Genomic DNA, 16,166 nt, shown 5'->3' with positions numbered 1-16,166 from the left:
TTTTAACGTGCATCAAGAAGTTGCATATTTTCTACAGTTTATTGTCTAATAGAAGTGGTTCTTACTAAGTTGTGCTAAGTACAGGAGAATGCTTAAGCTGGCAAAGTTTTCTTTCTCTCTGTACAGATATGAGAAAATTTACAGAGTTGTCCATAAATAGGCTTTTTCTATATTGCAGTCCAATTTGATTGTTGATGCTCGTAGTTAGATAAGGCCTCCTGTTACAGCTTCTTATGATGGGATTATAACACAGTAGAGATATGGAAACGTGTGGCCAGATACGACTATAATTGTAAGCTGATCCTTTAATAATTTCTTTAAGTAAAAGCAGAAAAAAGCTGGAGAGAAATGAATAGACATAAATCTTTCAGTTCTTTCCATAAAGCTGGCCATAGACGCAAAGATCCGATCGTATGTATCATCGTACGATCAGACTTTCCCATCTCCCGACCTGCCACTAACCATTCAGATCAAATAAAGTACAAAAGAACAGATCAGCCGATGTTCTGCCACTGACAGCAATCGTACGAAAGTTATGTCCGACCAAAGCTTTGAAAATCGTACGATCGGCAATACACGCAGAGTTATTATCGGCAGCCGACAGAAATCTTTTAACCTGTCTGATCGACTGAACGACCGTTCTCCGCTGGACGGAAAATATCGGGACTCTCCACACATGGTCCGAAAATTGTACGAATCCTCGATTCGTACGATCAGATCTTTGCGTCTATGGCCAGCTTTAGACAAATACAAAAGGAAAATAAAACAAACACAATTGAATTGCCCCTTTAAAGGGGTTGTTCACCTTTCAAACACATTTTTTTCTGTTCAGTTGTTTTCAGATTGTTCCTCAGAAATAAAGACTTTTTTCAATTACTTTCCATTATTTTTTACTGTTTTTGATCTGGCAGCTCAATAATTCAGGCGCAGACTCTGAACTGTTACAATTTTGCAACATTTAGTTGATACATTTCTCAGCAGTATCTCTGGAGTATTAGCAACTATTGTATAAATTCTATCAGCTGCCTGTAATGAAACCCAGAGATTCTGCTCAGCAGCGACAAAGATAAGAAATATATCCACTAAATGTATCAATTTAGAACAGTTTACAGGGTCACCTCCCCCCTCCCAGAGCTGCTTTAAAAAAGTGAAAATTGACACTACACTTCAATATTAGAAAAACAGGCACACATAGAAAATAAAAAGTAATTGGAATAAGTCGGCATTTCTGGTGATCACCTACAAACAAGTAGTTGTTTTCAGCTAGAACAACCCCTTTAAGAAGTGAAAGTTAAAGAGAGCAGAGGCTCAATTTAAATGTAACTTTTAGTACAGGTATGGGATTATACAGAAACCGGTTTTCCAGAAAGCTCCCAATTAAAGAAATGCCGTCTCCCATAGACTTAATTTTATCAAATCCAAAAAATTGTTTTAAAAAAATTTCTCTTTTCTCTGTTATAATAAAAGTTCTTTGTGCTTGATCCAAACTAAGATATAAGTAATCCTTATTGGAAGCAAAACAAGTTCACATTTGCAATTGGTTTTTATTTTATTTTTATTTGTGGTGTTATTTAGCTTTTTATTCATTATTTATTTATTGGTGTTATTTAGCTTTTTATCCAGTTTGCAGTTTCAGCAGTCTCAATGCTAGGGTCCAAATTACCCTAGCAACCCTGCATTGATTGAATAAGAGACTGGAACATGAACAGGATAGGGTCTGGATAAAAAGATGAATGATACAAATTAGCAATACAGGGCATTTGTTTTTTAGATGGGGGTCAGTGACCCCCAATTGGAAGCTGGAAAGATTCAGAAGAAAGCAAATGATAAAAAAAAATGAAGACTAATTGAAAAGTTGCTTATATTGAGCCATTCTATAGCATACTAAATGTTAACTTAAAGGCGAACCACCCCTTTAGTGTATACATGATTTTCTAGTAGATGTAAGGTATGAAGATCCAAATTATGAAAAGATCCGATATCTGGAAAACCTCAGGTCCCAAGCTACTGGATAACAGGCCTAATACCTGTATAATATAGATAGATGCATTTGATTTCATTTATTGTGGGTTTTGAATTACTGGATATTTTGTTTGTTCTGTAGTTTTGGCTCTGTTTAGGATATTACCTAATTGTATGGCACTCTGACCTTAGCAACCAGGCAGTGGTTTTGCAGTCAGAAAGAGGACTGTTAAGTCTGAATAGTATAACAAATGTATAGGCAAATGTAGCTACCTCCTTCTTTCTCGGGAATGCTTTTCTGCTGATCAGGGTTTTTTTTTGCCAAATTGATTCTTTCTTTAACAGAAGCTTGATATCTGCACAAAAGGAAAGTATAGGTGGTAAGAAAAGTATAATAATTCCTTGCTATATAACAGCCAGGTTTTGGTTGTTAGCAATGAAAAGGGAACTCTGGGACTGTAGTATATTCAGGATAAATCACTATATTCTGATATAAGTGAGGCGATAGGTTAAAGAAAATCAGATTGTGACCTGTAACAATATTTCCATTGATTGGTAAGCCTCTGTGCCTTTTGTCCAGCTGCAAATGATTTTTGTCTGTCTCTCTTCAAAATAATAGTGCTGGCACTCTCTATTGTCTCCCTTAATTAAATGAGTCTGGTCACACAAAGTAGCTTATAATTTAAAGGGCCAGTGTATGCTAAAAACTGCTAGACTCGGAACAGTGTTTTAGTTATGCTATGCTATCTCTCTGTACAGGCTAAAGGTGGCCATACACTATAAAATCCGCTCGTTTGGCAATATCACCAAATGAGCGAACCTTTCCCCCGATATGCCACTAATGGCAGGGCTATATCGAGTGTAATCTGAACGTTCAGCCCTATGGCCGAACGATCAGATTACGACGAACGCAATGGGCTCCGACGGGTCGGTTGGGAGAAAAATCAAACTGTCCCAATCGATATTGTGTCCAGATATCAATCGGAAAGACCCATCGGAAGCCTCCATACACGGGCAGGTTAGCTGTCAAATTGGTCGACCGATATCGGCAGGTTTATCTGCCCGTGTATGGCCACCTTAAGAGCAAACTTTGTTGGGGTGTGAAGGATCACATTGTTCTGATTAAATCCCTAATATCCCTGAATTTCATTACAGATACAGTAGCTGTTACTCCATAGATGCTGCTGAGAAATGTAACTAAATGTTGCAAAATTGTAACAGTTTAGAGTCTGCACCTAAATTACTAAAAACATCTAAATTGCGCTCTCTGCACTAGAAGAGCCGAATTTCCGGGTTGAAAACCAGGGGGGCACTGCCGCCTGAGGCAAGTGGATCAACTCGCCTCATTGGTGGAGCGCCTCTGGTTTTATACTAAGCACTAAGCACATTTTAGCAGAATCTAAGCAGGTACTAAGCTCAATTTTGCTGAAAAACTAAAAGTACCAATAAAGCTATCAACAGTAGCCTTACCTTTAAGAAAATATAAGCTGTGCTCTCTGTACATTGCACTGGGATAAAGATTCAGCACTTTAAGATTTAAGGGAGCCCTGTACTGGGCACTTGATATGCAAGGGTTAAATACAGGACTTCCTTAAAAAAACACAGTAAGGAAAGTGTTCTCATGTTTCTCCTTCCCCTCCTGTGTGCAGCGCTGCATATAGATTGAGGTGCAGCACATTTTTGCCCCCTTTTTTTTTTTCTTTTTTTTATATAAATGAGACCTTGAGTGTATTGAAGGCCTTTAAACACAGACAAAAATAGCGAGATGCACAAACAGAGTACATTATGCCGGAAGTGCTCTCATCCCGCTGTGTATTACAATATATTTATAGATGAGCATAGAAACGATACCTCCATATATTGGCACCTTTTCACTTACATTGTGATTGCACCTGCATCTGATTGGAGCGTGGGTGTTACACAGATACGTTATTTGGCACAGAATCACTGTTTTTGTAATTCCAGCAGAAATGGGTTTCTTTAAATAGATGGTTATTTTTGTGGTGTCATATTTAGAAAAAAAAAAGAATAATTACACTGGCATTGATAAAAGGGGCTGTCAGAATGATCCATAGATGTATTTTTACAGGCTCTTTTGCCCCATGGGTACAATGCAAGTTAAACAGTGAATCACAGCTTGAATCCCTATTTAGATTAAATTAAAATTCCCTGCAAACCTCCAAGAGAAATTTAAAAATGAGCTTGTTCGGAACAAATTCCATACAGTATAATACCTTTAAGTAACTGGATTTGCACTGCAGCTGCTTTTCTCCCTATTGATTTATCATGTGAGATAGGGATGTGAGTGACCTCCTGCTTGTCAGATGTCTATATTTGGTTGGAGCACATGACTAACTCACCTCTGAGTTTTGATCTCCTTTTGCTCGCTGTTCGCTCATTTGGGCCTTGGGAATCAAAGCCTCCCCCTTTGTGTCACTAACAGTATGTGCGCTTCTGCTGCCCTAATGTGGGACATGATTCACACTTGTATTGATTGCATTGTCTGCTCTCACTTCAATCCCCTTTCTCTTCTGCCATTCAGGAAATCAACGGCAGCTTCGAGGAGTGGGAAAAACTGATGAGATGTCCAGATTCTATGGCCACGGAATCCAGCAACCCCTTTATTCAGATCATGGGCATGATCACCCGAATGTTTAAACAAACTGCACTTGCCAAGGTATCTCAGTACTTTAATCCTATTATAATTTGTTTTCAAGCAGTCAATCAGAATTTCTAGAGACTAATAATTTTCTCAATATGTTGACAACCATACACTGATCCATCAGGGGATACAGCTCTATTAGCCATGAAAATCAATATTTTGTGTGTTATTTAAGCCGTAAATTTAGACATTTAGGCACAGTCCAATAACTTGCTTTGCTAAAGGGGAACAGGAGTTTTTAAAAAGATTGCACTAGGTAAAATTCCAGAGGACAACAATTCAACAACGAATTGAATACAACTGATATAGCTCATGGCTTGGCTACTATACTCGCCCAAGGCTACCAAAGAAGTATAGAACTATGACCCTAAAATGCATCCACTAGCTCCCCATCATCTTCTGTGCACATGCTCTGGGCTACTATCACTTACCTGAGCTTAGGAACCAACTCACAGTATGCAATATATATCTGATATAAAAATCACAATATAAGGCTAATTATTAACTAATTCAGCTTTAGATTATATGGCAGCATTCAGCATCAGAATTTTATTATTTGGCCTGTAGCATCAGTTTCTAATACAGATGCAGCTCATTGTATGCTTAATGGTTTTTGACGACTATGAAGCTTAGCTTTTCAACGGCAGCCCAGAGCACACTGAGCATGTGCAGTATCACTGCCTAACTAGATCCAAGATGGTGAGCTACTATGGACAACGTTGAATGCACACCGATCATTGTAATGTTATATAGGGCTGCTGAATCCGTGGGCTTGTACAGTAAGTTCATTATATACATTTTCAGCTATATTAATTTTTAGGCTTTCATTCAGATTTGACCCAAAATGTTCACCTTGTTCTTCATCTATAAGTTAACCTTTAGTATGTTATAGAATGTCACACTCTTAACAACATTTCAACTAGTTTTCACATTTTTATATTTGATTTATATTATTTGTTTTTGCTCTTTTGCTTCATTCTAGCTTTCAAATCGGGGTTACTGACTACTGACCCCTGCAGCCAAAAAAAGTCTGTCCTATATATATTATATATATATGTGTGTGTGTGTATATATATATATAAAATACACAAAAGCCATGAATATCCTGTAAATTATATCCTTATAAACGGTGAGTTCTGATGTCATCAGTTATAAACGGTGAGTTCTGATGTCATTTCTGTCACATGACTCACTGAAATTTGTGTATTATAATAAATAAAGTACCCCCAGTTGTAAAATATGAGGATATTAGAAGTTACCTCGGAGTTCCATGACCTGTATAAAAACACTCGGCCTTCGGCCTCGTGTTTTTATATGTTCATGAAACTCCTCGGTAACTTATAATATCCTTATATTTTACAAAAGGGGGTACTTTATTCACTATATATTGTGACAACTAGACCTGTAGGAGTACCTGGGTCAGTGTCTTGGGGCCGCTTTCCACAGTCTTTTAGGGTAAAAAACAGTCACAGTAGTCGCTCCTCTTAAAGGCAAGTGCCTGCAGTTTATTCTGTTACACAGTCTTTAGTAACAAGCACACAAAGAAATCAAAACAAGGAAAAATAAACCCTTGCACCAGAGCGCTGGCTAAACACAGTTGGCAGCCTAACTACAGTTCGGTGGCTTTCCTAACACCAACTTAAAACAAAAGAATCAAAATATAACACAAAACTTTGGTAATCAGTAACTTCCTTGTGCAGTGCAGCTTCTGCTCTCACTCTCAGGTGGGAGGGGTCCCTCCTCCCAAGATCAGTCAGGTACTTTAGCTGCAGCAATTACCTTGCAGCTTTGGTCTGTATTAAATAATCCATGTTCCAGGGTGTTGTATTATATAACACCCTGGGAGAAACATATTGCCCATCTATAACTAACCCAGCTGCTTTGTTACACATCCCCCCCCCCCAGCTCAGACCTAGAGGGGTGAGCGACCATGGACATTAAAGAGTATAACCTTGACAGCCCATCAGCATTGCCTTGTTTTATTCCAGCCCAGTGTTCCACAGTGAAACTGTAGGGCTGCAAGCTCAGAAACCACCTGGTAACTCTTTCATTTTTGTCTTTGTTCTTGCTCATCCATGTAATTGGGGCATGATCTGTAATAAGCCTGAACTGTCTGCCCAAGAGATAATATCTCAACGATTCCAGAGCCCATTTTATGGCTAAACATTCTTTCTCCACAATTGAATAGTTCCTCTCCTGGGAACTAAGTTTTCTACTCAAATAGTTTACTGGGTGCTCCTCCTCATTCACTTCTTGTGACAGAACCGCCCCTAAGCCAACATCCGAGGCATCTGTTTGCACGATAAATCGCTTTGTGAAATCAGGCGCCAACAAGACTGGATGTGCACAGAGGGCTTCTTTTAACCTTACAAAAGCTTCTTCAGCTTCTGCTGACCAACATACTATTACAGGAGCTTTTGCTTTAGTAAGGTCAGTTAAAGGACTGGCAATAGTAGCAAAACCAGGTATGAACTTTCTGTAGTAGCTTGTTAAGCCCAGAAAGGTCCTAACTTGTTTCTTGGTGGAAGGTCGTGGCCAGCTCTGAATAGATTCCACCTTTGTGATTTGTGGTTTAACTAGACCCCTTCCTATGGAAAATCCCAAGTATTTGGCTTCCTCAAGCCCAATAGTACATTTTTTTGGATTGGCCGTTAAGCCAGCTTTCCTAACTGAATCTAGAACGGCTTGAACTTTTGGTAGGTGGGATTCCCAATCTGTGCTGTGAATGACTATGTCATCAAGGTAAGCAGCAGCATACCGACCATGTGGCTTTAGGATTCGGTCTATCATTCTTTGAAAAGTTGCAGGGGCCCCATGTAACCCAAAAGGTAATACTTTATACTGGAACAGCCCCTCGGGGGTGGAAAATGCAGTTTTCTCTTTTGCTTGTTTCGTAAGAGGAACCTGCCAATAACCTTTTGTCAGATCAATAGTTGTGAGGTACCTTGCTTTCCCTAACCGCTCTACCAGCTCATCAACCCTGGGCATGGGATAAGCATCAAATTTAGAAACAGCGTTTAACTTGCGATAGTCATTGCAAAATCGAATTTCCCCATTGGGTTTTGGGACAAGGACAATGGGACTGCACCATTCGATTTGGGATTCCTCAATCACATCAAGCTCCAGCATTTTTTTTTACCTCCCTATTAACAACCTCTCTACGAGCTTCTGGTATTCTATATGGTTTGAGATGTACACGTTGCCCCGGATCTGTAACAATGTCATGTTCAATTATTTTAGTTCACCCGGGCATTGCTGAGAACACATCTTTATTACGGTTCACAAAATCTTTGACTTCACGTTTCTGGGGAGTCGACAGGGTATCAGCTATGTTTACCTCTGGTGCTTTCTCCACTTCAAGAGGAGATTGAGATGCCATTAACACCTCCCTGTCCTTCCACGGCTTTAGCAGGTTAACGTGATATATCTGTTCCGGTTTCCGTTTACCAGGTTGTCGTATTTTATAATTAACCTCTCCAATTCTCTCCATTACTTCATATGGGCCATGCCAAGTTGCTAGAAATTTATTTTCTACTGTAGGGACTAGAACAAGTACTCTGTCCCCTGTCTGAAATACATGCAATCTAGCATTCCTATTGTATGAGTCTCTTTGAGCTCTCTGGGCTTTTAGCAAATGCTCACGTACAATAGGCATAACGGCCTCAATAATATCCTGCACCTGAGCCACATGTTCTATAACGCTTCGGAAAGGGGTAGTTTCATGCTACCAGGTTTCCTTCGCTATATCCAACAACCCTCTGGGGTGCCGGCCATATAATAATTCAAATGGAGAAAACCCTGTTGAAGACTGGGGAACTTCCCTGATTGAGAACATTAAATAGGGCAACAGGAAGTCCCAGTTTTTCCCATCTTTGTCAATTACTCTGACTGAGGGTGGTAAACAGATGTCCTGAGATGTTTTATTTGCAACAACTTGCACAACTCTTTTATGACCCTAGACATAAATGGTGTCCCTTGGTCAGTTAGAATTTCCTTTGGGATACCCACCCTACTAAACATTAACATTAACTCCTTTGCAATACTCTTTGCTGATGAATTGCGTAGGGGAATAGCCTCAGTGTATCGTGTGGCATAGTCCACAACAACTAGAATATATAGGTGTCCCCTAGCAGATTTTATAAGTGGGCCGACTAGGTCCATGCCTATCCTATCAAAAGGAACATCAATTATTGGAAGAGGCACAAGGGGGCTTCTATAAACTTTTAGGGGGGCAGTATGCTGGCAATCAGGGCATGAGGAACAATAGTTGCTAATGGAGGCAAATACACCAGGCCAGTAAAACCTCCTTAAAACCCGTTCCTTTGTTTTCTCTACCCCTAAATGTCCTCCTAATACATGACTATGTGCCAGCCTTAGAACAGCATTATGGAACCAGTAACTGTTGGTGTACAACATCATTTCTCTTTTCTACACGATACAGGAGATCATTAGACACTTCAAAATAAGCATATGAAAGTGAGACAACTGGGTTATTCACAACCCCATTTGTCACCTGAACATTATGCCTTGGTTCCACCAAAGTGGGATCCTCCCACTGAGCACTTTTAAAATTAAGAGGACTGACTTCTAGGTCAGCTAATTCCTTATTTGTCTCATCAGAAGTATGGGGCTCAGTATCACTACTTGTGTTATCCCCTACCAAAGCAGGGAGAGAGATTGGGGCCTCATCACACTGTACATCAGCAAAGGGAAATACATACTCGAGGTTATCTGTATCCCCCACTGGTTCATGTGATTTACTATTAACAAAAGCCCATAAATCAAGGAAATAAGGGAAATCTCTTCCCAACACAACTTCATGTGCAATTTGGGGAACCACCCCGACTTGGTACTCCACAGACCCACATGGGGTTGCTAGGGTGACTTGCGCAGTAGGATAATCCTGTCTATCCCCATGAACACAGACAACTCCCACACTTTTTGTATGATCAATTTTACACTGGGGTACAAGGGACCGGGTTACTAAGGTTACCATACTCCCGGAATCCAGTAACGCTTGTACCTTTTTCCCATTTACTTTTACAGTACACCATTGTGGTTTCTCAGCATAACAGCATACAGCATCCGCCTTTGCTCTTTTTGAAAGCAAAGAGTAAGGTTTACCCCTGTTACTCATATCACATTGCATAGGTTCAATATTTAAAGGGCAGTCTTTAGATATGTGTCCATACTCAAAACATTTAAAACATTTCACTGTATTATCAGACCACTGTCTATTGTCTTGGCCACCCTGATCTACATCGCCCCATAACCTTCGGACAGTCTTAATAGACCTTGTGCGACTCTGAAATTTGGAGCTGGTGAATCTCTCAGCACTCGGTGGATTAACCAGCTCTCCGGCAGCAACATATCTTTCAACCAAGGCAACAAGCTGGTCGACATCCTGGGGGTCACTCTGACTTACCCACCGTCGCAATGAAGCTGCTAAAGCCCTCAGGAAACGATCCATCACAAGCGACTCTACCACACGTACAGTGGAGTTGAGGTCAGGCCTCAACCACTTCCGTGCCAGATGTATCAGATCAAACATCTGCGACGGACAGCCTTGTCTGGAACATAAATCCACGAGTGGAATCTTTGGGCCCGAACCGCAGCTGTCACTCCCAGACGTGCAAGTATTTCCACCTTCAACTTGCTGTAGTCACTGGCATCTGCTGGCTCCAAATCATGATAGGCCTTTTGTGGTTCTCCACTCAGGAAAGGGGCCCATTCACCAGTTTGCCACCCTTCTCTCTCAGTGGTGCGTTCAAAGGCTAGTAGATACAGTATGCCTCAACATCATCAGTAGTCGCCATCTTTTGCAGGTAATGGCTTGCACGTATGAGCTTTTTCCCATGCTGGGTGAATTCAGGGTTTAGACTGACTTTGTCTGACAAGGCTTGTATTTCCTGCTGCACCATTCTCGTAGCCGCATGCTGTTCCTGACGGGCCTTGGCCTGTACCTCTGCCAGCTGTCGCACTAGTGTTTCAGTGCTTTCTTGCTGGATTTTGGCAAGAGTAGCAACACTTTCTCCTTGTTGTAGAACCAGCTGCTGCAAAGCAGCAACACTCTGGGAAGCATGTCTGTTTGTCTCAGCAGCATGTCTGTTTGTTTCTTGCTGCACTGCAGTAGACTGAATGAGAGCTTTTATCACATCCTCCATTTTTGAAACTGCTGTACTTTTACCCTCAGACTTTAGTGTGGTGCCCGCATCCTCCACCACGTGTGACAACTAGACCTGTAGGGGTACCTGGGTCAGTGTCTTGGGGCCGCTTTCCACAGTCTTTTAGGGTAAAAAACAGTCACAGTAGTCGCTCCTCTTAAAGGCAAGTGCCTGCAGTTTATTCTGTTACACAGTCTTTAGTAACAAGCACACAAAGAAATCAAAACAAGGAAAAATAAACCCTTGCACCAGAGCGCTGGCTAAACACAGTTGGCAGCCTAACTACAGTTGGGTGGCTTTCCCAACACCAACTTAAAACAAAAGAATCAGAATATAACACAAAACTTTGGTAATCAGTACCTTCCTTGTGCAGTGCAGCTTCTGCTCTCACACTCAGGTGGGAGGGGTCCCTCCTCCCAAGATCAGTCAGGTACTTTAGCTGCAGCAATTACCTTGCAGCTTTGGTCTGTATTAATTAATCCATGTTCCAGGGTGTTGTATTATATAACACCCTGGGAGAAACATATCGCCCATCTATAACTAACCCAGCTGCTTTGTTACAATATATATATATACAGTTCGTTTGGACGCACACCATCAGCCAAAAACTTGGGTGCTGGTCGAAAAAATCAATCAATAGTCATGCAATGTGACAGCACTCCAGGGAATTTCAAACAAAAAAAGTGATGCAAAGGAGGTTTTATTAGATCCATATTGGAGCTTTCATCAGGGAAAGAAACAGAGCATAGTTTCCAGGGGGGGAGTTTTAAAACCGCCATTTTGGCACCAAATAGTGTTGCTAGGCAACCAAAATAACAACAAGGGCATGTGCGAGGAATATATACATACATCTTAGTATTCCCCAATATAGACCTACTTCTGATCCGCACTGTTCCAACCTTCCCAAATAAGTGCACCCGCATAATTTACAATACTGTAGTTTGTAAACGGAACATCGCAGCTGAATGGATGCCCATTCAGCTGCGCTTTTCAGTTTACAAACTAGAGTATTGTAGAATATGCGGGTGCACTTACTTGGGAAGGTTGGAACAATGCAGATTAGGAGTAGGTCTATATTGGGGAATACTAAGATGTATGTATATATTCCTTGCACATGCCCTTGTTGTTCACATTCGCCGCAAGTGCACACTCCCCAGTGCTTTGTAGATGCGGCTGGGCGGCATGCCGCCCCTCAAATTTTGCCGCCCTAGGCCCGGGCCTTTGTGGTCTTGCCACAAATCAGGGCGTGTTTTTAGTGCTGCCCTGTGAGGCTACAATTCGATTATAGTTACTTTAACTTTTTTTATATTTCTGTTCCAGCCCTGTGCTGTGCATCTTGTATTCATTTGAACCACTGCCTGGTTGCTAGAATAAATTGCACCCTGGCAATCAGATAGGTGCTCTCCAAACTGGAGAGATGTTGAATAAAACTATTATTCAAAAATGATTGCACTGGGAGTTCACATTTTGTGCATAAAATGAGCAAGCATGCTAGCTCGCACAGTATGCTTGATGCTCAATTCTCACGTGATACACATGCACATATTGACTGATCCTGGATACTGGCTTGTTCTTGTGTGTGCCCCAACATGCCCCTGCAAGAGGGCACATCACATGATGGGTGGATGTTCTGGTAAAAATTCAGACAAATGGGTTTGAGAACCACATGCTTATTGGAAAGACGCATATATGTGACAGGTATTAAAGTGCTGTATAGAAATAATAGAAGCTGACTCTGCTGTTTCAAGCCGAGTTGGGAGAATTTGCTGTTTTAATCTGCTGCGGCTTTATTTCCTGCTGTCAGAGGAAGTTAAATGTGTTTGATTGTTACAACGCTGCTCTTTGAAATAAGTGTAATTTTTAACTTTTTAACAAGCTGCGAACGTAGGGGGAATGTTGCCTACTTGTTAGACAATAAAAACGTCTTGTACTTGAAAGTGCTGCCTGTAGTATTCGTATACTGTGACACGCAGCTCTGTCAATTCTGGTTAGGAAGAAAGCTTTGCAGCAAGGAATTGATCTTGAGGCCTGCTCACAGACGGTATGAATTATCCCATACATCTTCAAACCTATCAAGGTACAGAAAGACTCTACCTGCATTGTAAGGAATATTATGTGTCCATTGGTACTACGTTATTTGTGTATATTTTTAAAGCCACAACACTTTCGTTTTTCTTTGCTTTTGTATAGTGGATTGCTTTGAATTATCAAACTTTTTAAGACTTGCCCCAACTATCTTTGTATTGGGCTGGAAACAATCTTCCTTTTCATTTAGCATAATTCTCTATTGCAGTGGCCTATGGACTTATTTAAGTCCCCTTTGAGGCAAAGTATTTGCATAGGACTCCCTTTAGCCCATAGCAAGGTTACAAATATATTACAACCATGTATCATTCATTCAATCATAGCCATAAGAATAATTACAACCATGTTGTATCATTAATTCAAGTCAAATCAAGTGGATTTTATTGTCATTTCAGCCATATACAGTAAATACAGTACATAGTAGAAACGAAAAGGGGTTCCTCCAGAACCCCCCGGTGCTATACAACAACTCTAGTACACGGTCATGCTGGGCAAAGTGGACATTTCAGTTCCTTATGAATATATTCAGTTCAGGCCTTGGGAGTTGAGATACCTGAGGGCTTGTGGAAATAGACTGTTTCGCATTCTGGAAGTCAGCGCTCGAATACTGCGGTATCTTTTACAGTATGGCAAGAGGGTAAAGAGATCATGTGCAGGGTGGGTACTATCCCTGACAATGCTGGTCGCCTTCTGGAGACAGTGGGTATGGTACATATCCATAATGGCAGAAAGCGAGACCCCAATGATCTTTTCCGCTGTCCTCACCACCCGATGCAGGATCTTGCAATCTGATACAGAGCAGTTTCCATACCAGGTAGTGATACAGCTGCATAAAATGCTTTCAATAGACCGTCTGTAGAAGATAGTGAGAATGGGTGGTGGAAGATGGGCTTTTTTCAGCTTTCGCAGAAAGTAGAGATGCTGCTATAGACTATAGAGCTGGTATTAAGGGACCAGGAGAGGTTCTCTGCCAGATGTACCCCAAGGAATTTGGTGCTCTTGACAATTTACACCAGAGATCTGTCAGTGTACAGTGGAGAATGATCCCCACGTGTTCTCCTGCAGTCAACAACTATTTCCTTTGTTTTGTTTGGATTCATAGACAGATTGTTGACTGTGCACCAGTCCATTAACCATTTCACCTCTTGTCTATATGCTGACTCTTTGTTCTTGCTGATGAGACCTACTACGGTTGTATCATCAGCGAATGTGATTGGATCCATGACTTGCCACACAGTCATGAGTCAGCAGTGTGAACAGCAGTGGACTAAGCACACAACCTTGGGGAGCTCCCATGCTCAGTGTGATGGTACTGGAGGTGTTTTTTCCCATTCAGACTACCTGAGGTCTCTTGGTCAGAAAGTCTAGGATCCAGTTGCAGATAGAGATGTTCAGGCCCAGCATGCTCAGCTTAACACTCAAGTGCTGAGGAATGATTGTATTGAAAGCTGAGCTGAAGTCTATGAACAGCATACGTATATATGTGTCTTTATTGTCTAGGTGGCTAAGTGACAAGTGCAGGGTAGTGGCGATGGCATTGTCCGTTGAGCAATAGGAACGGTAGGCAAATTGCAGTGGATCCAGAGATGGCGAGAGCAGGCCTTTGATGTGTCTCATGACCAGCCTCTCAAAGCCCTTCATTATGGTGGATGTTAGTGCGATAGGATGATAGTGATTTAGGCAGGACACGTGGGACTTCTTTGGCACAAGAATGATGATAGCCTCCTTGAAGCACCTCGGAACAACAGCGGTGCTCAGGGAGATGTTGAAGATGTTGGTCTGCACATTCTCTGAGCACTCTTCCCTTATTTAAAGTGATTAATGTTGTCATGTAGAGCACTTTCCCCTAACCCGTCTCTTAACATTTGCTATGTTGCAGATAGGAACAATCTAACTGTTTTCCTAAAATTACATTTTAAATTACATATGGTTGCTAGGAGCAGCCAGTGACCCCGGGATTCAGCTAGCAGATTGATTGTGAAATTAGATTTTTGTTGTTTTATTGTCTTTTTCTACAAAGGGAGCTGCTGACCCAAATGTTCTCTTAAAATCCATAATAAAATAAAGATGGAAAACTAAAACTGTGAATAACCCATTCAGAGTGTTTCCCACAAGTCCAGCATCAAAGCTGCCACAAGGAGTAGTTGTGTTTGAAGCAATTGTGTCCCATGCGTCAAAGATTGACCGAACACAGTTGTGCAGAAAAATTTCTGGCATAGCACCTTTTACAGCACTCGGTGTCAGAATGACATCTCCACATGAATCTTTGGGCACAGTCCTACTGTGGGTTTTGATGCAGGCTGCTGTGGGTTACCCTGTTTTAACAGGCGCAGTTCATAACAGAAGGAGGAACAGACACACTGGCACCCAATGCAACTATAGGAAGTGCAAGGAGCGTCAATACGCGCACCATTTTGCATGATCTCAGCTGTGGTTGCTGTTGTAAAGGAACCTTAGTTTCTTATTGCCATTAAACATTTGTGTTTGTCTAGCTGTTTATATTCTCTGCTCTCCTATTTCTACCTCCTGAATCAATGTAGCAGGATCCAGCTAATTAAAAAATCTATAGCAGAACTTGTACTCCGGTGCTTCAACAACCAGAGAATGCATAAGGATAAACAAATGCCGCATTCAGTAAAAATTACATTTTAGAAATAATGATAAAACCGATGCGAATGAGGAATGAGTGGATACTGGAAAGTTCCTTAGAATTACATTTTCTTTCAAAAAAGCAGTTTTTTTGTTGGATTTCCCCGTTAATCCATAAAAAAGCAGGAACCACGTAGCATCATACTACGGATTTAGCAGGGACCTTATTATTAATCCATTGGTCATTTGGCCCCTGGGTAGAGGGCTCTCTCCACAAGCAGAACGGGATCTCAATGGAGAAAAATGGCACAATCACTCATGTCCACTCAGCAATCAATACCAGGCACATCCACAATCCACCCAAAGCCCACCAACTCTCATGTGGTTCCTGAGTACAGTTCCCCACTGCATAAAACTCCATATATTGGGCAGGCTATAGGCATCTTTAGCATCTCTCTATTGTACCGCTATGGAATATGTTTTAGAAGTACATGTTATTAATAATCTCCCATGTGATTCCCCAAGTATAAATTAATTCATTTTAAATATTGACATCTTTAGTGTTATGATCTAGAAGGTTCTATACATTGCTAAGGAGTTTTAGGGGTGGGATTTAATGAGTATTCTCGACAAAAATCCAGGGATTTAATTAAGTGAAAATATCAAGCTCTTATTTTATCTCTCTCCCCTGCATGATCATTATA

General features: G+C 41.1%; 1 protein-coding gene across 1 annotated transcript in view; it reads left to right on the top strand.

Moving 5' to 3' along the window:
- zranb3.L (zinc finger RAN-binding domain containing 3 L homeolog) overlaps positions 1-16,166 on the top strand; it is a 156,521-nt gene that overhangs the window by 99,448 nt on the left and 40,907 nt on the right. Inside the window, exon 8 of the mRNA XM_018235689.2 lies at positions 4,505-4,639. Coding sequence (XP_018091178.1) covers positions 4,505-4,639 — 135 coding nt within the window. The remainder of the gene's footprint in view (positions 1-4,504; positions 4,640-16,166) is intronic.

The sequence above is a fragment of the Xenopus laevis genome, chromosome 9_10L (genome assembly GCF_017654675.1).
Source record: "Xenopus laevis strain J_2021 chromosome 9_10L, Xenopus_laevis_v10.1, whole genome shotgun sequence".
Classification (NCBI taxonomy): Eukaryota; Metazoa; Chordata; class Amphibia; order Anura; family Pipidae; genus Xenopus; species Xenopus laevis.
The sequence above is the reverse complement of the archived record's forward strand: the minus strand, read 5'-3'. Positions and strand labels throughout refer to the sequence as shown.